Source organism: Rana temporaria, chromosome 12 (assembly GCF_905171775.1).
Source record: "Rana temporaria chromosome 12, aRanTem1.1, whole genome shotgun sequence".
Lineage (NCBI taxonomy): Eukaryota > Metazoa > Chordata > Amphibia > Anura > Ranidae > Rana > Rana temporaria.
This window is the reverse complement of record NC_053500.1, coordinates 65481775-65504925: the sequence shown is the minus strand read 5'-3', so window position 1 is coordinate 65504925 and position 23151 is coordinate 65481775. Positions and strand designations below refer to the sequence as shown.

The 23151-nt window shown below is 43.6% G+C and overlaps 1 protein-coding gene across 1 annotated transcript in view; it reads left to right on the top strand.

Moving 5' to 3' along the window:
* LOC120919370 (unconventional myosin-XVB-like) overlaps positions 1-23151 on the top strand; it is a 130475-nt gene that overhangs the window by 11836 nt on the left and 95488 nt on the right. Inside the window, exons 8-15 of the mRNA XM_040331501.1 lie at positions 2253-2325; positions 2480-2806; positions 7507-7613; positions 8003-8064; positions 11360-11447; positions 13873-13962; positions 21270-21463; positions 21596-21922. Of these exons, the coding sequence (XP_040187435.1) occupies positions 2253-2325; positions 2480-2806; positions 7507-7613; positions 8003-8064; positions 11360-11447; positions 13873-13962; positions 21270-21463; positions 21596-21922 (1268 nt within the window). The remainder of the gene's footprint in view (positions 1-2252; positions 2326-2479; positions 2807-7506; positions 7614-8002; positions 8065-11359; positions 11448-13872; positions 13963-21269; positions 21464-21595; positions 21923-23151) is intronic.

Genomic DNA, 23151 nt, shown 5'->3' with positions numbered 1-23151 from the left:
AATATTTCAAAATATCCTGGAATACATTGTGAATTATCATTACTGCCCCATCTCATGTAGTCCAAGATATAATTTCTCAGTCATCCTATGCCCCTAGTGGACATATGATGACTTTAGACACAAGAGTCATCAGTGAAGCTGAAACAGGAGTACCCCACACCCTTTAAGAGCCTCTGGGTCCCACGGGCCATTCCGTTACATCTCCCCCCTTTCGGCAGGAGACTAACACAGGAGGAGACCCCAGATGGGTTGACTCCGAAGTTAGTCCATAGTTCCATTTCTCCAATGCTGGTATCCATACAGTACCACAAATAAATTGCTCCAAATAGAGCATTACTCACCCAGCCAACCTCTGCCTATCTCAGAGAACATGCCTGCCGCTGGGGAGAGGCCTGGACTGGCCCTTCTCCTTGGAGTCCATTCAGCCGCTGGAGAGAAGACAGGGTGACTGGGCTCAGTTCATCATGCTGTTGGGGATCTGGGCCAACTGCCCCCCATCCCTGGGTTATACAAGTGGAGACTGAAGTCCCATCCACTACCACAGGAACTCCCTCTCCTGCTAGTTGAGAGCAGCGGCCCGTGGCACTCTGCTATGTTGCCAGTGATTCAGCTGGGAGTAAAAGTTTTACCACCTCAGCTTGTTGCTGGAGAGAGGGGCCAACCGCCCCGGCTCCCTGGAACTCCACAGTTGGTTCCGGTGCTGGGCAGAGATTGGTAGCACTCTGCCCTGTTGCCAGCACTTCTGCTGGGGATGCATAAACCGTAAGATTCTATGAAAGGTCCATTAAGTCCATACATTCCGTAATCTGGGGCTGGGGAGATGAGCCAACTGCCCAAGCCCCTTGGAACTCCACATCATCTGCTTTGGCTTTAGGGATGGCAATCTTCAGATTTTCCACTGCCGATTCATAAGCCAGGATTTCAGAGTTGCCAGCTGAAATGTCCTCATAGTCCCAGGCAACAGGAGCCCCACCCTGCTGCTGAGCAGAGTCTAGCAGCTGTCTGTAGGCGATCTCCAGCTCCCATTCCTGAACGGCCAGAAACTCCAAATCTTCCTGTGCCCAGTGCCCATCCGAGACATTCAATTTTTGCTCTCTGTGCTCCATTATTTCCTCCACATGCCACTCCCAATCACTCCCAAAGTCAGGGTCACTGGACATCCTCCAATACAACAATCCCAGGCCATCATAGTCATAGCCTTCTGTGGGGCTGTCATCCGCTGACCTTGGGCTACATACCACCGGAGGGCTCTGTAGCTCTCGTCCAACCGCATCTCTGCCCGGATCGGCCTGCTCAACTCGGCTGTCCACTCCTGCTTCGGTTGTTCCCCCAATAACGGCATTAGTACGTCATACTGCGGCCAGTACCTTACATGGATGGAGGGGAGGACCTTTCCCTGGTGTTGCTGTTTGAGAGATAGCGCTTCCTTCCAGAGTTGGCAACGGATCAAATCAGACCATCCCAGCAGGGCCTCCTCTGATACTGGTCCTCTGTGCTGTATCTGCATCTCTTGTAACCTCCTTCTGAATTCCTCTTCCATGGCAACTGGTATCTGTACCTCTCCTCTCTCTTCAGTTGGTGCTGCTGTGACTTCTGCTGCTGCAGCACCTCTTTGATGAAGCTGAAACAGGCGTACCCCACACCCTTCAAGAGCCTCTGGGTCCCACGGGCAATTCCGTTACACAGACATACATATGTCCCTATGGGATAGCGGGTGTCAGCAGATGAACATCCACTGACACCCGATCTCATCGGTCCCCGCTATGGTCAGATTCTGCAGACGGAGGAACATCCTATTTTTCCATCCGTCTGCAGAGCGGAACGGGTGAACACGGACAGGTGGTCCGTGTTCATCCGATCCCCCCATAGGAGAGAGCGGAGATATGACAGGGCGGTCCCTGTACAGTACCGGCACAGTGTGCAGGGACCACCCTGTCATCTGCCAGCTCAGTGGGGATCAATGGAGCGATCCCCTCTGAGCAAGCGGATATGAAAGGTACGGATCCTCACGGGATCCGTACGTAGGAAAGGGCCCCTATCTACTTAAAACAGCCAGTGTTGAACAAGTTACCCCTAGCATAGCTGTTTCAACCATATGAGCAAAAATGACAGCTGTCAAGGCCAGAGTTGTATATAGCCCAGGGTGACATAATATATGGCTTGGGGTAGTAAGACATTCAAGAGGATATTGGAAAGATAAGTAAAGTACGAAACTTAATTTAATTTATATTTCTCCATATTTAATATCGCAGAGGAAAAATATTCTGCAGAAGTGGATTCGTGGACAACTGGAGAACAACTGGCAGGCTGGCTGCTGCAATCCAGGTATTTTTATTCTGTATATACAGTATGTTTATGTTGTCTTTCTATGCCTTACCTCTGACAGTTATAAATATGTAACCACCTCAGGTGCCAGACCTAGCTTAACTCCTGAAATTATTTACTTATTCTCTTCCATCCTTTTTTTTTATATATGAAGAGGTGCTGGGGACAATCCTCGTGGCTGGTCTGTCTCCATTCTGGATGGTGATCAGTGGTTTGATCTATCAGGAGATGACTTTTTGCTGGATATAATTGCTGAGATAGAAGATGGAGCTCCCTCTCAGCCCTTTTCAACATCTGAATACCTTTTTGGAGATAATGGTGGCATCCCTGAACCTCCACTAGACTTTGCTCCACTGCTCCCACCAGGACACCCATCTTTCCCAGCACCTGGACTTCCTCCGGATCCTCCACCTCTCCACGCGCCCAGAGCTCCACCTCTCCCTCCACCCTTCCTTCCACCCTTTCCTTCATCTTTTGGAAGGTGAGTAACCTTATGTTCTAATAGAGAAATATGCTTACTGCAGTCATTTTCTGCCTACTGACCGTAATTACTTGTTAATAGCCAAAAATCAATAAATGCTTTTACAATTGCATATTATCTCTCTTTATATACACTTCGCAAACCCCTCCTACACCAGAAATCAGACTTCTTATATCAGGGCCCAGTGCCAATGCTAGTTGCATGTAAAAATACACGTATTGTTTAAAGGGGTTGTAAAGGTACAATTTTTTCCTAAATAGCTTCCTTTACCTTAGTGTAGTCCTCCTTCACTTACCTCATTCTTCGATTTTGCTTTTAAATGTCCTTATTTCTTCTGAGAAATCCTCACTTCCTGTTCTTCTGTCTGTAACTCCACACAGTAATGCAAGGCTTTCTGCCTGGTGTGGAGTGTCGTGTTCGCACCCTCCCTTGGACTACCGGAGAGTCAGGACGCTCCCTACGTTGTAAATAGAGAAAGGAGCTGTGTGTTAGTGGGCGGCCTGACTCTCCTGTAGTCCAAGGGAGGGGGCGAGCGTGACACTCCACACCAGGGAGAAAGCCTTGCATTACTGTGTGGAGTTACAGACAGAAGAACAGGAAGTGAGGATTTCTCAGAAGAAATAAGGACATTTAAAAGCAAAATGGAAGGATGAGGTAAGTAAAGGAGGACTGCACTAAGATAACGGAAACTATTTAGGAAAAAAAATTGTGCCTTTACAACCCCTTTAATGCATAAATAACTACATTAAGTTCTGTTAATATAAACTTGGCGTATAGCTTTATATCCATGATCATTAGTAGAAGCCGTTTATAGGACCTGCTCATTTGACTGTAATTAAAAAGATTACTTTCCTCTTAAAGAACAACTAAAGCAGGGGTCCGGGCAGTCTGCGGTGGGTGTCAATATACTGTATTCTTAGTGACACCTCATACACAGATCTGCCTTTACTAGATTGTATGGTACCACAATAGCATGTGATTTGGTGCGGTGCGTTTTTGAAAATTAGTGCATGCACTTCTTTTTGTGCGATCCAGTCCAATTTCAGCCCATTCAATTGAAAGGGCTCAAAATCACTGAATTTGCACAGTAACTCACTGTGTATTTCAGGTGTGAACCAGTGTCCTCAGCCCCCCTTCACATCAAGATCCCCCACTTTACATCACAGCCCCACCATCACAGTAGTGTCTTCATGGTAGTGTCCTTTGCCCCCCCCCTTCACTTTACCTAGCCCACAGTAATGTACTCTGCCCCCCCCTATACACACAGTAGTATCCCCTGCCCCTTCAGGTCATCCCCACCCAGAATTGTCCTCTGCGTCTCCACAGTAGTGGCCTTACCCTCGCACAGTAGTATCCCCCCCCTGCCCCCGAGGTTCCCCCTCCTCCCACTGCAGTGTCCTCTGCCCCCTTCTCTCTGATAGGTTGCTAGGACCACTCTCTGCAGTGTTAATAGGAAAAGTTAACTCAGGAAACTCCCTCCCTCCCTCCCTCTATCAAAAAACAAAGGGCTCACAATTTGCGATGTCCTCAATGCATGCCATCAAACTGGGCTACCCTTTTATTTTGGTCTACTTACATCCTAGCAAGATACAGTACAGTGGAACCTTGGATAACGAGCATAATCCATTCCAGGAGAATGCTTGTAATCCAAGGCACTCGCATATCAAAACGAGTTTCCCCATTGGAAGTCAATGGAAATGAAAATAATTAGTTCCACATAGACTTCTATGGCATGCAATACCGCATGTGGCCAGAGGTGGGGGACACCGGAGAGTCTCGGAAATACTCGGAGACCACTCGGCTGCATTCTGAAACTCTTGGAAAGGCTCGGAAACACTCAGGAATGGAGGTAGGAGGTAAACAAGCGCTGTGCAAAATCTTCAGCAAAAATATATATATATATATATATATATATATATATATATATATATGTATATATATAATAATGAGCTTTTTTGGTCAAATATGCGCAAATATCCATTTACATATTGTGCAGAATGAGAATGCGAGAATACGTTTGCGCGCATGTGCATGAAAATTCGCGCATTCAAAATTGCACAAACGCATATAGGCGCAAATACATACAACAAAAAATGTGCTCTCAGTCACTCTAAGACAATGAACAGGTTCCCTCTTGAAGACTTTCCTGGCAGTATTAGCTCTTGCCGCCCTCTTAGCTCCTCCTGTGTCCCTTATCCAGAACCTTCACATTTTCTTGAAAGGCTCCATCCTGCACCCAAGCCCAGGCCCAAGGGCACCCCCTCAGACTGGGGAGCTCCCTCCAAGGCTACAACAGCTTAGTACTCCATCTCCAGTTCTTCAACCCAACAACTCCTCCCCACCTGGGTATTTAAGGAGGTCTGCCCCCTGACAATCAAGGTTGGGGATTGGTCAGGGCTCCTTAGAACACCCCAGGCAGCTCTACCTCTCTTCTCCTTCTCTCTAAGTGTAAAGATTAAGGTAAAAAATCTTGAAAAAAAAGTGCTTGATCATGAAGTGCAGTCAAAAAAAGTAAGGTTGGCACTCTTATCAGATGGGGTGGACACATGTACCCTACAGCACTTGGGTCAAACAGGCACAGTGAGGACTTGACCTCAATGTAGTAATCTGTGAGTGAAGCAGTAGGTGGAAGGTAGACCTCAGATGATGGAAGATCGTACTTCAGACGAACGAGCTCCAAAGCATGCAGCAAATGTTAAATCATTCCATTGGCATTGAACATGAAAAACAAATTGATCCACATAGCATAATACCGTAAGGTCTTTTATTTAAAAAAAGAGGGGTTCACACTTACAGGATTGCAGCTAAAAACAAGCTTGTTCTTTAGAAGGTAAAGAGCGATTGTCATGGACGTCACCCACCACGTTTTGTCCCAACAGACATCATCTAGGCTGCCACATCGCTGGACCGTGGGACAGGTTAAGCCTCGTACACACGATCAGTCCATCCGATGAGAACGGACCGACGGACCGTTTTCATCGGTTAACCGATGAAGCTGACTGATGGTCCGTCGTGCCTACACACCATCGGTTAAAAAAACGATCGTTTCAGAACGCGGTGACGTAAAACACAACGATGTGCTGGAAAAAAATGAAGTTCAATGCTTCCAAGCATGCTTCGACTTGATTCTGAGCATGCATAGATTTTTAATCGATTGACGTGCCTACAGACGATCGTTTTTTTCCTATCGGTTAGGAATCCATCGGTTAAATTTAAAGCAAGTTGGCTTTTTTTTAAACCGATGGTTAAATAACCTATGGGGCCCACACACGATCAGTTTTGACCGATGAAAACGATCCATCAGACTGTTGTCCTCTGGTTAACCTATCGTGTGTGTAACGGAATGACCCGTGACACCCAAAGACTTTGTGAGGATGGAGGATACTCCTGTGTCAGCGTCACTGATAACTCTTGGGTCTGAGTCCACTCTGTGCCCTTTGGGCATGGGGTGGCAAGTGAATCATAATTCATGTATTACATGAGATGGGACATCACTGATAGTTCGTATTGCAGGATTTTGAGACACTGCAAGATGTTGGTTAATTGTGACCCCAACCAGTCAATAGTGACTCATCTCTCTGTGAAGACTGTTAATATGTTAAATAAGGCTAGCTTTTGAAAGGCCTTTAATTGTGTGATAACACTGTCTAAAACCTATTGATGCTCAGAGGTGTGAATAGGTGTCAAGCTGCATGCGGCGACGAAACGTCTGCCTAGGGAACTCAGTGTGTGATGGGTTTGTTTGTTATGCTGTTAATTAAGGAATGTGCAGTGATTAGACATGATAATTATAGGCCGGTGCCGACCTGTCTAGAATGTTTAAGTAATTAGCCTTAGTGTGTGATTAGGGGGGTGGAGATCTCATTGTCCCTTTGAATACTGTCAAATGGTTGTACTGTATATAAGACTGAGAAGAAACCATTAAAATTGTCTTCATTTTGAAACCAGAGAACACGGAGCAAGTCTCGTTATTCTGGGAAATGGGAGGCCTGCTGGTTTGTCTGTGTGTCAGATGAGCTGTCGTAGTTGATGGAAGGTCGTAAACGGTGGTGACCGTTACAGTGTGTACGAGGCCTTAGTGTCTAATTATTAAGTCAGCAGCTACACTTTTTTTAGCTGTTGACTTAATAAACTAAAAAACAGGTGGGACTCCACTTTAAGAATTTCTTTAGTTTTGACAAACTCATTCAATACTCCTGGAGTAAAAATATAAAAACATGTTAGTTATGATATTAGGGTTTGAACATGCCCTACAGGCACAGATTTAGCCGTTGTAATATATAACATTTGTATAAATAAAACCAAGACTCAATCAAAAATATAAAATGCAACTTTAAAAAAAAAAAAAAAATGGTAAACTGTATTGGCTGTAATGCCATTGCACATATTACCGGAATATATTACCAACATTAAATATTAACAAAAAGTAAATAAATAATTGAGAAAAGCCTTTTTCTTATTTTCTTTTCAGCAGCTTAGTAGATGACCCCTACTTATTCTTATGGGGCAGCACAGTGTTAATTTTGATGTCAGATTTCAATTTAGTTTTAGTCAGTTTTTTGATTAAAATGCCAATTTCGTTTTAATTATACTTTAGTCATTAGAATGGTTTTAGTTGTATTTTAGTCGACTAAAATAGTGTTAATGTAATCGACAAAATTAACACTGTTTCTGTAACTGTTTTTCCCCCCTATTTATAGACCCGATTCTTCAATCCCCCCAGCTCCACCCATGCTGGCCCCTTCTTTTCCAGGTGAAGCAATGGAACCAGGTGTAGATGAAATGTATTCAGTGAACATTAATGGAGGTATGTGCCTAAATGTGAATATATATGAATAAGGGGAACTGTATGGTGCTTTTGGTGAATAACATTTAACTAAATATATATTTTTATGTTGCTTTTCTATTTCTACATACTGTTCCATACAGTCCTGATTTCATTGTATATATAGATGTGTTGGTTCCTGCTCCAGTGGCTATCTGTATGGCAAAGAACACAATAATCATCTCTGCTAAGTGACTGCTGATACCTCTAAATCATTTTCTTGCAAAAAACAAACAATCAAGATTTTAACTTGACCAGCCCTGGGTGCCAGACCACTGGAAAAGACTATACATCCTCTTTAAATGCACAAGCCACATATTTTATTATCAACACCGTGAAAAAACATTGTCTCATAGTTGCTCTTCTTACAGGACCCCAAAGAGTGGAGAGCTACCTAGACCAGCTTTTTAATCCAGTGCTATCATCACCAACAGTGAGTACCACTTTCATCATTATTACTGTACCCTCAAGGCCACACACTAGACATCTAGCCTGTCTGGTTTAGTACATTCAGAAAGCACAGGTAAAACATCCAGCACCACTACAAAATACTAGACATGTGCATTCGTTTTCGTCCAAATGCATTTTCGTCCGAATTTCTGGGATTTTTGCGTTCGTGTTAATAAACGATAACGAACACGCAGAATCCCAAATCCGAAAGATCTGACATAAAAAATGCTTGATTTTCGTTGCGACAACAGTTTGTTATAGATAGAAGATTTGACATGACGGTGACAATAGCCATCTGTGTCTATCGAATCTGTGGTTGGATGTGCCTAACCTAACTTTATTAGTCCAAGATTATTCGACATAGAGAAAAAGATTTGCCGCAAGTGGACATTTACGGTCAAATGCTCCACCCATAGGCTATAGAAGAATTTTAATGTTGGTTGACTAGTAATAATAATTAATAAATATAATTATTACTAGTCAGACAACATTAGAATTCTACTATAGCTTGTGGGTGGAGCATTTAACCGGAAATGTACGATCGCGGCGTAGTACAGTTTAGCTGCTTTGTCGAATCTTCTTAGAACATCCGACAGACACCATAAGCCTTCAATTGACAGATTCAACCTTAATTAATTAGGATTTTCGGAAAACCGAAATTCCGAACTGAAATATTTCAGTGTGCACATGTCTACAAAATACACTGCAGTCAGACGAGTGTACTTGGTGATATTTCTTTAGCCTAGAAAGAAAAAAATTAAAAGGCAGCAGCTACAAATACTAATTAGCTGCTAACTTTTATTAAAAAAAAAAAGATTTCCCTGTCCACGGCCCTGTTCTCATTTGGGGTTGTTCTTCACCTGTCTTTGGGTCCCTGGCATGCTTAATTAGTTAAGCCAGCTGTGACTTGTGAATGGTCCTTCTGGGTTCTGTGACGTGTCTCAGAAGGCTATGGGCAAAGAGATGTGGGCTGAACTTAAGCTTGGATCACCTAGATCAGGGGTCTCCAAACTGCGGCCCTGGGGCCAGATGAGGCCCTTTGCTTGCCTTTATCTGGCCCTTGGGGCACTATTCCATCCACTGACACCAACAATGGGGAATAATTCTTGTTGCTAAAACCACCAATGAGGCACTTTTCATCCAACTGACACTATCAAAAGGGTACAATTTCTTCTATTGACACCATCAATGGGGCACTAGTCCTCCCACTGACACCAAAGATATGGTATTGTTTACTCCCACTGGACATTTTCTACTCCCAATGCCCCAGTCCGGCCCTCCTAAAGTCTGGAGGACAGTAGACTGGCCCTTTGTTTAGAAAGTTTGGAGACCCCTGACCTAGATGATCTGAGTGGAAGTGGGAACGGGAACCTATGAAAAAACTAAATTTAAATTTAAGAGTATCACCACAAGATGGCGTTGTGGATACAAACAAGTATAAGTGTTCCAACGTCCTATATATATATTGCAAAATGTATTCAAGAGGAGACATGGACTTTAAAGGCACACCCATAGCATTGAACTTCAAAATAATTTATTTTGTACTTCAATGCTATGGATGGGCCTTTAAAGTCCACTGGCCTATCAAAACCAGGTAACCGCTTCCTCAAAAAATGTATAATGTGCCAAATGTGGTAGAGGAGAGGACATAAACTGTAACTTCCCTTTTAGGGTGAAAAACCTTCTGCTCTCTCCCCACAAGATCTCCATTCCTGTGCAAACTTCCTTTCCTTTTACCGTGGCACCTCATCAGCTACCTTATGTTGGTATCAATTGAACCAAGACCTATGATGCTCTATATCAGTGGTCTCCAAACTGCGGCCCTTTGCGTGCCCTTGGGGCTCTATTCCTCCTGCTGATGACACTACTCAGTCATCTGACAACAGGGCACTATTCTCCCACTGACACCAGTAATGGGTTCCTATGCCTCCCTATGATGACCATGATGGGCCACTATTCCTCCTCCTAACACCAAATGTGGCGATATTTACTCCCACTCATGCCAGAAAATGTTCAATCCCGCTGGTCAAAGTCCCGCCCTGAGTCTAAAGGACAATAAACTGGCCCTTTGTTTAGAAAGTTTGGAGACCCCTGTTCTATATCATGATGATAACCCCCCCCCCCCCCATGCTCACCAAATTAACCTCCCCAATGACTCGCTGGGCGCTTTATACATCTTTTGTTTAGGTAGACTCACAGCTGTCAAGATAATCCTTGCACCCAAGAGTCTCTATCTCTTACAAGTTCTCCCACTTACAGTTCCAGCAGTGACGTTTCGTCCATAAAGGGCACAGGAGCGCCACCCCCTCTCTCCTGCACCTGTTAATCACCAATAAATAGATTCATCCATTTAAAAAAAAAAAAAAATTTTGGAAGCGCCTGATTAGAGCCGTCGGTTCTAATAGGCATCCTGATTAGAGCCATGGGCTCTAATAGGCTTCCAAATTGGTAAACAGTGTGCGCAATGCTGTGCGTTCACTGTTTACACTGTGTTGTGTTAGGAAAGCGAATAAATCGCTTCCCTAACACTGACCCGCCTCTCAGCCAATCAGGTGCTCGGGTCTGGTTTCCCTGTCACCTGATTGGCTGAAGCGTCAGGCTCTGTGATTGGACGCCTATCATAGCATAGGACAAGAAGACGAAGGGAGAAGACATGAGGACTCGGAGCGTGGAGTACAGCGCCGAGACAGGCAAGTGCCGGGCGGGAGGCACACTGGCAGCATTTGATGGGCACAGTAGCGAATTAATGGGGCACACTGGCAGCATTTGATGAGCACACTGGCGGCAATTGATGGCGCACACTGGCAGCAATTGATGGACACAGTGGCGGCAATTGATGGACACAGTGGCAGCAATTCATGGGCATAGTAGCTGCGTTTGATGGCACAGTTGCGGCAATTTATGGATATAGTGGCTGCGTTTAATGGGCACAGTGGCTGCGCTTGATTTTTTTTTCATTTTGCCCCCCCCCCCCCCCCCCAAAAAAAAGTTCCAGAGTACTGCATGGGAAAGAACTGGAGTTAGGCAGAGTGCTCTAATGTTTTTAAGAAGCTGTCCACAGCACACTGACAGCCCCTTCCATCATCCATAGTCTGTTCACATTGCATTAAGAAGCACAGAGACCCAGTGATGATGAAATCACTAGGTCTAAAATAAGGTGTATATATATTGAAAACGGGACCGTTTTTAAAAAAAAAATTCATTATCATGTTGGTTGGGGGCACAGGGTGCTAAATATAAGTGGATTAAACTCCAGCTTTATTATCTGACCCTTGCAGGATTTAGACCAGACTCACAATCTCAACTGGCGGATGAAGGGAGGTGGAGGCATTGGACCTACAAGACAAAATCCTTTTGCCCCTCAAGGTCAGTGCAAAAGAGAACACTAATGCAGATTTCATTGTAAACATGAGACAACAATTATTTGAAGTGTTTAAATCAAATGTTATTTGTGTTGAAATTTCCTTAAAAATAAAATGTTTGTTGTGAATAGGTGTCAGTTAGCCTTCAACAAAATGCTTGGGAATGGGACTATTTACCTGATTCTGCTATAATAACTAATGCGTCATTGGGGTTGATTTACCAAAGGCATATACAGTGTTTCCCTGAAAATCAGACCTACCCTGAAAATAAGACCTACCCCGATTTTCAGGAAGGGCTGCAATATAAGCCATACCCCGAAAATAAGCCCTAGTTTAAAGTGCCGGTGAAATACTAGAGTCCACTCTATTACAGTATTATATAGTGTAGTTGTGCCAAATACCTTTTGGTATAGCGCTGACCTCCCTCTGCTCTCAGTTGTACTCGCGCTGCTCTCCTCTTCCCCTCTCCTCCCAGCGGAGGATCTCTGCCCCCCCCCCCTCTGCATTCTTTAGAGCTGGGATAAGGCCTCCGGTGGTCAACAGAATCGCCCAGCAGCGATCAGCTGATGTCGGGCTGCTCTGCTCTTCTGCAAGCTGTCAGCGAGGGATCTCGGGCCCCCCCCCCCTTTGCAGTGCTTGAAGAGGGGAAGAGAGCTTCAAAGGGTTACAGTTGTGCCCAGCACTAGAAGAAGGTATGTGGCACAATTGAATTGCAGACATACACATTATGCAATATGCAGTGCTGTAAATTTTAGGAATTTCCACAGGGGATTTCTAAAAGGCAGGGGGGAGAGAAGAGAGCATATGGCATAAGACCTACCCCGAAAATAAGCCGTAGTGTGTTTTTGGTTGGCAAAATTAATATAAGACCCGGGCTTATTTTCGGGGAAACACGGTACTGTAGACATGCAATTATTTTCAGTCCAAATACAAATTCGGACAAATATTTGATAAATCCGAATCTCAGAATGAAATAGTAACAATTAGTAACGAATTTCGTTAAAATCCGTTAAAAGTTGTTTTGTTTATTCCTTTTCTACCGAAATTCCAACTTTTCAGAAAGATTTGAATTTGGATTGGTCAAAAAATGATCGAACGATTCAAATTCTGTGTGAAGAAATAGCTAGTTGTTAAGCAGTGGACTGGGAAGCCATCCGCCTTGTCCTTAACAACCATGAGTCATCATCTATCAGCGGGTTTCCCCACTGATAGATGAATGTAATGAAAACAATGCAGGCAATTTTCTAGCAATAGAATTTTATTTTTTTAAATGGCGTAGGGTCCCTCACCCTTCAGGTCTGGTATGGATTTTAAGGGGAACCCCCATGCCAAATTTATTTTTAAAAACGGTGTGATGCTTATCTGAGCATACAGCCTCCCTCCTGAACCATACCAGGCCACATGCCCTCAACATAGGGGGGTGGGTGCTTTAATGGGGACAAGGGCCTCTTCCTAAAAACCCTGGACTGTGTTTTTTGGTGCCTGTGGATGGGGGGCATATGATCCCGCCCCCCATGTGAATGGGTATCGGGTACATCATACCCCTACGCATTCACCAAAAAAGTGTCAAAAAGGAATAACCACAAAAAACTGTTTTTGACAAGTCCTTTATTAAAAATAAAAAAATTGTGATGTATGATGTAAATCCATCGTCAATCACATAACGAATAGGAAAGAAGGGGCGTGCCACCGGGTGACGCAGCCAGGAGGCCCCGCCCCTTGCATATATAAGAACTGTCAAAGCGCAGAGCGGGCAGTCGGCCAGAGACCTCTCATGAGGCGGAGCATTTTTTCTTCTTCTATTTTTCGATTCAGGTGGGCATCGTGATTTATGATGGATTTACATCGAGGGGCACTATTTAAAAAAAAAAGGACTTGTCAAAAACAGCTTCTTGTGGTTATTACTTTATTACTACTTATGCTCTCATTGGCCCTCTTATGACTCATCCCTTCTTCCTTCCTGGCAAACACTCACGAGAGTGAGAGAGAGAGCTATGCATGATTTCATAAGTCTAGGCTTTTTACCAGACATCCTGGCCCCTCCCTCCTGCCAGGTGCCCCCACAGCAAGCAGGCACGCTCCCGAGCCACGGCTCTGTGTGTCCATTCACTGATGGAGCCATGACTCTGCCCTGCCCCTCCATCTCCTGACTGGGATTAACAGCTGCTGCCAAAACCTAATCAGGAGTTTGAGTTCCTGGAGAGGCAAGGCTCTCGTGGACATCGCTGGATCAAGAGTGGGATCAGGTAAGTATTGGGGAGGGGACTGCTGCACACAGAAGTTTTTTCTAAATTCATGCATAGCATGTATGAAGGTAAAACAACTTGTGCCTTTACAAGCACTTTAAGCGGCTATCTCTAAACTGATAAATTTGTATTTTGTGGGAAAAAAACATTCTGAGTGTATTTTAATGTACCTCTTTCTTTCAGGTTACCCTGGGGTTGGCGCAATGTCAGCATATTCTATGCCTGCAATGAATGGTATGATGCCTACAATGGGAATGATGCCCACCATGCCAAGTAAGTCTAAAAAGAAAAGTAACGTAGCCCTGTAAGTAGGGGTTATTTTAGACAGGAGGTATGTTAAAACTAGAGCGCACTAGATAGATATTTTAAACATAGAACAGTGACAGCAGAACAGAAGACCAAGAGGTCTATTGAGTCTGCCCAGTTTTTTAATATATATTCAACAACATTTTTTTTAAACTTTTTTATCTGATTATAAATCTGTGTTTTTTCCCAAGCATGTTCAACGTAATGTTGACAGACTCACTATTCCAAGCATTAACCACTCTTTTATTGAATAATAGACATGTGCAATTCTTTTAGTTCCGAATTAGTTTTTAAGGAATCTTGACAAATTAGTTAATTCCGAAATTTCCGAATTTCTGAATTTTTCAATATCCGCATTTTTGGATTTCCGAAATTCATGATTTTTCCGAAAATCCAGATTTCCGAAATGTCTGATTTTCCGAAATCTCTGAATTTCCGAATTTTACATTTTCTAATTTGCGAAAATTCGAAAAATTAGAAAATTCCAAGATTCGAAAATTTGGAAATTTGCAAATTCGGAAATTTGTAAATTTCAAAAAAATTCAAGATTCGAAATTGCAAAATCTAAAATTAGAAAATCAAAAATTCGAAAATCTAAAATTAGAAAATGGCAAATTTCGAAAATTGGATTTTCGAATTTCCGAATTTCCAAATTTCGAATTTTTAGAATTTCCAAATTCCGAATTTATAAAATTTCCGAAAAAAGAAAAAAGAAAAAAAACAAATTTTTCGGCAGTGCACATGTCTAGCACTGAAAAATAATACTGTCTACTATTTCCCCCCTGCTAGTTTGAGATCATGTCCCTGATCCCTCTTGGCGGAGTATCTGTCTAGCCTTTTCCCTAAACCAGCGCTCAGCCTGTTCTTGGAAGGATACTCCAACCTGTGGAAGTCCTCCTCCTTTGCTTTGCAGGTGGCTGATTTTTTTACTTCTCAGGCAGCTGTGCAAAATCCAGGAGCTATCCCTGGGCCAGATTCAGCTAGATCCGCGCAATATTTGCGTGGGCAAAGGGCAACGATTTTTGCTCGGCGCCCACGCAAATATTTTGATATGCCCGCGATTCACGGAGCAGTAGCTCCGTAAATTGCGCGGGCGATATGCTAAATAGCCGGGCGTAAGGCTGCCTAATGTAAATGATCCCGCCGGGGGCGGGAATCATTTAAATTAGGCGCGCTCCCGCGCCGAGCGAACAGCGCATGCTCCGTCGGGAAACTTTCCCGACGTGCATTGCGGCAAATGACGTCGCAAGGACGTCATTTGCTTCTAAGTGAACGTGAATGGCGTCCAGCGCCATTCACGAATCACTTACGTAAACGACGTGAAATTTAAATTTCACGAGCGGGAAGGGCGGCTATACTTTAGCATTGGTTGCCCCTGCTATAGCAGGAGCAACCTTACGCTAAAGTCGCCGTACGGAAACTCCGTACCTTGCGTGCGCAGGGCCCGCGCAACTTTTGTGAATCGGTGGTAGTATGCAATTTGCATACTATACGCCGATCACAATGGCCGCGCCCCCTAGCGGCCAACGCAAGAATGCAGCCTGAGATATGAAGGCATAAGGAGGCTTATGTCTGTCATATCCTAGGCTGCAGTCCGCGTAGCGATGTTCCTGAATCAGGGGCATTCGCTACGCGGGAGCAAAACAGCTATTGCGCCGCGCAACCTATGGTTGTGCGGGCGCAATAGCTTCCTGAATCTGGCCCCCTGTCTTTATGAATGCATCAATTCACCCTTGATGTTCACATGGGTTCTTTTATAGTGAAAATAATAACTTGAGGATCAACACACATGAACTTTTGGAAACTTAGTTACTGCCATTACTTATAAAAAAAATGAATAATAAAAATGCCATAAATCTATCCCTTATTTTGTAGACGCTATAACTTTTGCGCAAACCAATTAATTGGAGTATGTAATATTATAATTGCAATTATGATTAAGTATAAAGCCACCATGTATTAGTAGATATATTGTTCTGTGATTTGGTTCTAATGTAATATTGCATATGCTGACTGCTCGTATATGCAGTATAAACAGCAATACGTTTAGACAAGGGTATTGTAATAGAGCGCAGTGAATCCCTCGGAACATAGCTGCCATGTGATGAGTTTTGAACTACAACAAAATTCTCTCTAGTGTTCAGCAGCAGTTGTTTCATTTATAAGGAAGTGATGTGAGCACCACTGACCCTTACTGCCTCACATAAGAAGTCCCATTGGACAAATCGTACGTCAGGCTAGGCACAAAGCAGCGGATCGACACATTTTCAAGTTCACTTTAACGATTGTAGCTGTAATTTTGGACTATCATTTCTTCCTTTTCTTCACTTTTATTCTATTTGATGGACTTTGTACACTTTATGCAGATAAGGTTATGTTTGACAGCGCAACATGTTATTTGAATCCAACAAGGGTTGCCAGTGCCACCAAATTTTTTAGGTGCATTTCTTTCTTTGTTGGTACGTCAGTTTTTCACAAATAAACATAGCGTTTACTTGTTCCACCCATTGCTTTATAGTTGGTACATGTGGGGAAATCAAATAAAGGGGAAATCCATTTGCAAGCAACATAAAATAAACGTAAATAATACTGCCACATAGGCATTTTGAGTTGGCGTATCTATTTCCAAGGCTCCCGAAAGACAAACAATAGGCTCACTATTAAGCTTAAAGTTATAGACTTGTGAAATGGTACTTGTAACCTCTGCCCAATAGCGAAAGAGCTTGGGGCATCTCCATATCATGTGGAGGAGGTCCCCATGATACCATCCGTATTTTGGGCATAGAGGTTTATCTGTACTCCCCCACTTATGTAGTTGGATTCAGGGGTGGATCCAGAGTCTAGTCTTGGCAGGGGCACTGCCAGAAAATACGATTTTTTTGCAGGCAATTTATTTGGGAAATGGCTGGTGTTAACACTTCAATCATCACGGCACCATGGTTGTTATGGTGTCAGAATGATTGAAGCGCATTATTTCTATTATTACATTGTAATATACAATGAAATAATTCAACTCACCATAATGCAGAATCAGTAGGAGCCCCGAGTGTTTCACTTGCCACCGTCACCTGCCACCAGATGCAGATTGTCATTTGCCACATGTTGAGGATTGTAACATGCCACATCACCTGCCACACGTTGCGGATTGTCACTTGCCACGTCACCTGCCACAAGTTGTGGATTGTCCCTTGCCACAAGTTGCAGATTGTCACTTGCCACGTCACCTGCCACACATTGGGGATTGTCCACTTGCCAGGTCACCTGCCACAAGTTGCAGATTGTCACTTGCCACAAGTTTTCACTTGCCACACATTGTGGATTGCCACAAGTTGCAGATTGACACTTTCCTGCTAAGGTGGGGAATGGGGATTGTCACTTCCTGTGTCCCAGAGTCAGGCAGCAGCGGAGAGATGATGTAATCTCTCTGCTGCCTGCATAGTGAGTGTGGGTGGAACTGCCAGGATGCAGGGCGGGCGCCGGGCGGTGAGAAATTATGTCATCTCCCTGCTCCGCCACCCGCTGATTGGCCAGTCCACCCACGAGCCTCCCAGCTGGCAGCTTCCCATCCGCTCTCTCACCCGCCCGCCGAGCTGCCCAGCTGCATCCTCTTGCACAGTCAGTGTGACTGTATGAGCGCGGAGCGGAGGGGCAGCTCGGTGGCTCACCCACCGCGCCGCGCACATAGTCATTTGCATGCCGAGCCACAAGCTGGTTCACCCACCACATCACCTGCACAGCGCACACTCACCCGCAACTAATTTCTGGGGGGGGGTGATTGCCCTGTTGCCCCCCCCCCCCTGGATCCGCCCCTGGTTGGATTGGTGTTCTATATGCCCTGTGCAGTAAAAAGAGATCTGAAATTTCCTGTGAAGCGGAAAACTGAAACTAAAGGTGAGGATGACTGGCAAAGTTCCCAGGTGCAAATGTACACAGTTATACCAGCTGTACAAGCTCTACTTTACATTGTAGCAAATTTCTTCAGTGTTGTCACATGAAAAGATATAATAAAATATTTACCAAAATGTGAGGGGTGTACTTTTGTGAGATACTGTAAGTACAGAGTGCAACCTACTTTAAAATGGCTTCCAAACAAAGAGTCCATAATTCTGGTGTGATGAAAATAAACTGCTCACCACCAGTACACCAATCCCACACCAGGGTGCTGTAAGGCCACTGAAATTCAGCAAACACTACCTCAGTCGTCAGACTGACCACACTTCCCATAGCTGTGAACTGCCTCACATTCCACCTCACCAACAGATACTGCTTTCATCAAGTTGCCTTTCAAGCCTCCCTTGCAGGTGGTTAACTCCTTCATTACCAATGTCCCTGTAATCAGGGTTTGCAGGTTCCTTTCAGCCCTAAGGTCTCTCAGACCCTCCAAATCTGGGTCCCTAATGAGGAATTGCCAATCCAGAGAGTACTGAAAATCAGTCCTTTCCTCTCCAACTGGACTACCCCAGAACCCTAAACCCTATATGCCTGGGAAGATTTGAGAACTAACATATATTCTTGAACCCGCCTCTAAATAGTGTGGAAATATATTTACCATCCAGGACCCATCCCTGGCGTTGTGTATAACATATTAACTTTTTTATTGCAATCTTGTAAATATTATTAAAGGAATAGTGACATGCTGATGGGATAATTGGCTCCTGTCTAAATTTGCCTTAGTAAAGTATTTACCCCCCTTGGCATGTTTCATGCTTTGGAATTAACATGGATTGTTTGAGGATTTGCATCATTTAATTTACAGAACATGCCCACAAATTTAAAGATGTTTTTTTTTTTATTGTGAAGCACACAACAAATAGGACAAAATAACAAAAAAAGTTCATGTGCATTACTATTCACCCCCCTAAAGTCAATACTTTGTAGAGCCACCTTTTGCGGCTATCACAGCTCCAAGTCACTTTGGATAAGTCTCTATGAGCTTGCCACATCTTACCACTGGGATTTTTGCCCATTGCTCCTTGCAAAACTGCTCCAGCTCCTTCAAGTTGGATGGTTTGCACTTATGAACAGCAATCTTTAAGTCTGGCCACAGATTTTCTATTGGATTGAGGTCTGGGCTTTGACTAGGCCATTCCAACATATTTACATGTTTCCCCTTAAACCACTCAAGTGTTGGTTTAGCAGTGTGTTTGGGGTCATTGTCCTGCTGTAAGGTGAACCTCCATCCTAGCCTCAAATCACACAGAGTGGTACAGGTTTTGCTCAAGAATATCCCTGCATTTAGCACCATCAATCTTTCCCTCAACTCTGACCAGTTTGCCAGTCCCGACTGCTGAAAAACATCCCTACAGCATGATGCTGCCACCACCATGTTTTACAGTAGGGATGGTGGTCTTTGGGTGATGTGATGTGTTGGGTTTTCACCATACATAGTGTTTTCTTTGATGGCCAAAAAGTTTAATTTTAGTCTCATCAGACCAGAGCACCTTCCACCATACATTTTGGGAGTCTCCCACATGGCTTTTTGCAAACTCAAAACGTGCCATTTTGTTTTTTGCTGAAAGTAATGGCTTTCTTCTGGCCACTCTGCCATAAAGCCCAACTCTATGGAGTGTACGGCTTATTGTCGTCCTATGTACAGATACTCCAGTCTCTGCTGTGGAACTCTGCAGCTCCTCCAGGCTTATCTTAGGTCTCTGTGCTGCCTCTCTGATTATTGCCCTCCTTGCCCGGTCCGTCAGTTTTGGTGTGCGGACATCTCTTGGCAGGCTTGCTGTTGTGCAATGTTCTTTCCATTTGGTTATGATGGATTTGATGGTTCTTCTAGGGATCATCAAAGATTTGGATATTTTTTTATAACCTAACCTTAACTTGTACTTCTCAACAACATTGTCCCTTACTTGTTTGGAGAGTTCCTTGGTATTAATGGCAGTGTTTGGCTAGAGTTGCAGCCTCTGGGGCCTTTCAAAAAGGTGTGTATATGTAATGACAGATCATGTATGACGTATGCCGCATACACACGACCGTTTTTCGGGTTCTAAAAAATGAAGTTTGTTTTTAATGTCATTAAAAACAATTGTGTGTGGGCTCCAGAGCTTTTTTCACAATCTAAAAAATGGGCATTAAAAATTTCAAACATGCTCTATTTTTTCACAACGTTTTTAAGGTTGTCGTTTTTAAGGTTGTAAAAAACGGTTGTATGTACGCGGCATTAGATTGCACACAGATGGACATCATTTCACAAATGATATGACTTATGAAGGTAATTGGTTGCACCAGAGCTTTTTATGGGCTTCATAACAAAGGGGGTATATACATATGCACATGCCAATTATCAGTTTTTTATTCCTGAAAAATTGTTTTATGTATATATTTTTATAATTTTACTTCACCGACTTAGACTGTTGTGTTCTGATCCATCACATATAATTCAGATTAAAAAAACTAAAGGCTGTAATTTAACAAAATAGGTAAAAAGTCAAGGGGGTGAATACTTTTGCAAGGCACTGTATGTGTCGGTATGAATGTCAGTTACAGACCTTAGATTGTAAGCTCCTTGAGTGTACGATCAGTGTACTCGCGATCATTTTTCGGGTTGTAAAAAACAACGTTTTTCAGGCTGTAGAAAAAACAATGTTTTTTTCAACTTCATCATTAAAACGGCGTTGCCTACAAACGATCATGGAAAAAAAATGCTCTAGCAAAGCGCGGTGACGTACAACACGTACAACAGCACTATAAAGGGGAAGTTCCATGCGGATGATGCCTCCCTTGGGGCTGCTTTTGCTGATTTCGTGTTAAAAAAAGATGATTTGCGCTTTTCTGTCTGTTACAACGTGATGAATGTGCTTACTCCATTACGAACGGTAGTTTTACCAGAACGAGTGCTCCCATCTCATAACTTGCTTCTGAGCATGCGCGCTTTTTTCACGTCGTTAAAGCCTTCACACGACCATTTTTTACAACCTTAAAAACGACAAGGTTAAAAACGTCGTGAAAAAATAGAGCATGTTCGAAATTTGTAATGCCCATTTTTTAGATCGTGAAAAATCTCATAACTTGCTTCTGAGCATGCGCGGGTTTTTTCGTATCGTTAAAGCCCACAGACGATCATTTTTTACAACCCGAAAAACAACATGTTCGAAATTTTTAATGCCCGTTTTTCAGAACCCAAAAAATGCTCTGAAGCCCACACACGATCGTTTTAAATGAAATTTTTAAAAAACGTTGTTTTTTACAACCCGAAAAATGATCATGTGTACGCGGCATAACACATTTGCATTTCTACCACAAATAACTATGTGCTCTCTTGCTTATAGGTATGATGCCCCAGTCTATGATGCCCCAGTCTATGATGCCCCAGCCTATGATGTCCCAGCCTATGATGTCCCAGCCTATGATGCCTCAAATGATGGCTCAGCCAATGCCCATGGCACAGCCAATGATGCCCTCTGTAGACCCTTCACAAATGGCTGCCCAACAAGCATTTATTCAGCAGCAGGCCTTGCTTTTGGTATATATCTTGTTTTCTTGGGTCATGTATTCTTTGCACTTTTTCTGGCCTCAAAAAATTATTTCCATTTGTGGCCTAAGTTGTAGAATATTCTGTATTTTTTTCAGTTACTGTTTTATTATTTCTATCCAGGCACAACAAATGACACTTCAAGCTACAATGTTGTCCCAGCAGCAGCAAGCTCGCCAGGATCCTCCACAAAGAAACAGAGACCGTTCCCCCCCGCCAGCTCCAAAACCTGCTCCTAAGATACTTCCTAAACCATCCCCGGCTTCCCCCCCAGGGTCAAAGCCAACACCAACCCCACCTACAGCTCCTACATCACCTCCAGCTGCTCCACCTCCACCGCCTGTGCCTGCTGCTGCACCTCCACCTCCTGCTGCTCCTCCATCTTCATTACCCCCTATGCCCCCTCTGCCTAAAACTTCAGAGAATCAGATTCCAGAAAGACCCAGGGAGGTAATTTCTTGATAATATAAAATTAACTGGCAGTGTTTTAAAGGGGGAAAATGTTAAATATGATGTGTAAGCTTGAATCAGACCCATAATTAACTGCTTGCCGACCAGCCGCCGCCGTTACACGGCAGCAGGTCGGCTGCGTGAGATCACGTAGATATACGTCATCTCGCAGTTCAGCCAATAGGGGTGCGTGCGCCACTTCGCTCGCCCCTGATGCCGACACGCGTGCCCGGCGGGCGCGATCACCGCCGGGCACCCGCGATCGTTCGTTACAGAGCGAGAATAGGGAGCTGTGTGTGTAAACACAAAGCTCCCGGTCCTGTCAGGGGGAGAAATTACTTATCGTCTGTTCATACAATGTATGAACAGCAATCTGTCATTTCCCCATGTCAGTCCCACCCCCCCTTCAGTTAGAACACACCCAGGGAACATAATTAACCCCTTCCTCGCCTCCTAGTGTTAACCCCTTCCCTGCCAGTGGCATTTTTATAGTAATCAATGCATTTTTATAGCACTGATCGCTATAAAAATGCCAATGGTCCCAAAAATGTGTCAAAAATGTCCGAAGTGTCCGCCATAATGTCGCAGTACCGATAAAAATTGCTGATCGCCGCATTACATTACTAGTAAAAAAAAATATTAATAAAAATGCCATAAAACTATCCCCTATTTTGTAAACGCTATAACTTTTGCGCAAACCAATCAATAAACGCTTATTGCGATTTTTTTTTAAGGAAAAATATGTAGAAGAATACGTATCGGCCTAAACTGAGGGAAAAAAAAGGTTTTTTAATATATTTTTGGGGGATATTTATTACAGCAAAAAGTAAAAAATATTCATTTTTTTTCAAAATTGTCGCTCTATTTTTGTTTATAGCGCAAAAACTAAAAACCACAGAGGTGATCGAATACCACCAAAAGAAAGCTCTATTTGTGGGAAAAAAAGGATGCCAATGTTTGGGAGCCACGTCGCACGACCGCGCAATTGTCAGTTAAAGCGACACAGTGCCGAATCGCAAAAAGTGGCCTGGTCATTGACCAGCAATATGGTCCGGGGCTGAAGTGGTTAAAGTGAACATATCTAGCCTATAAACTTAATTTTTTGGTAATGCACAAGCAAGTACCTGTGCTTACATTATAATCAGTTAATTTATTCCTGGTTTCCTAAGCTCTGACCTTTCTTGGTGCCTGTTATTGAAATGTCAAGAGCTTCTACTGACCGTTGATGT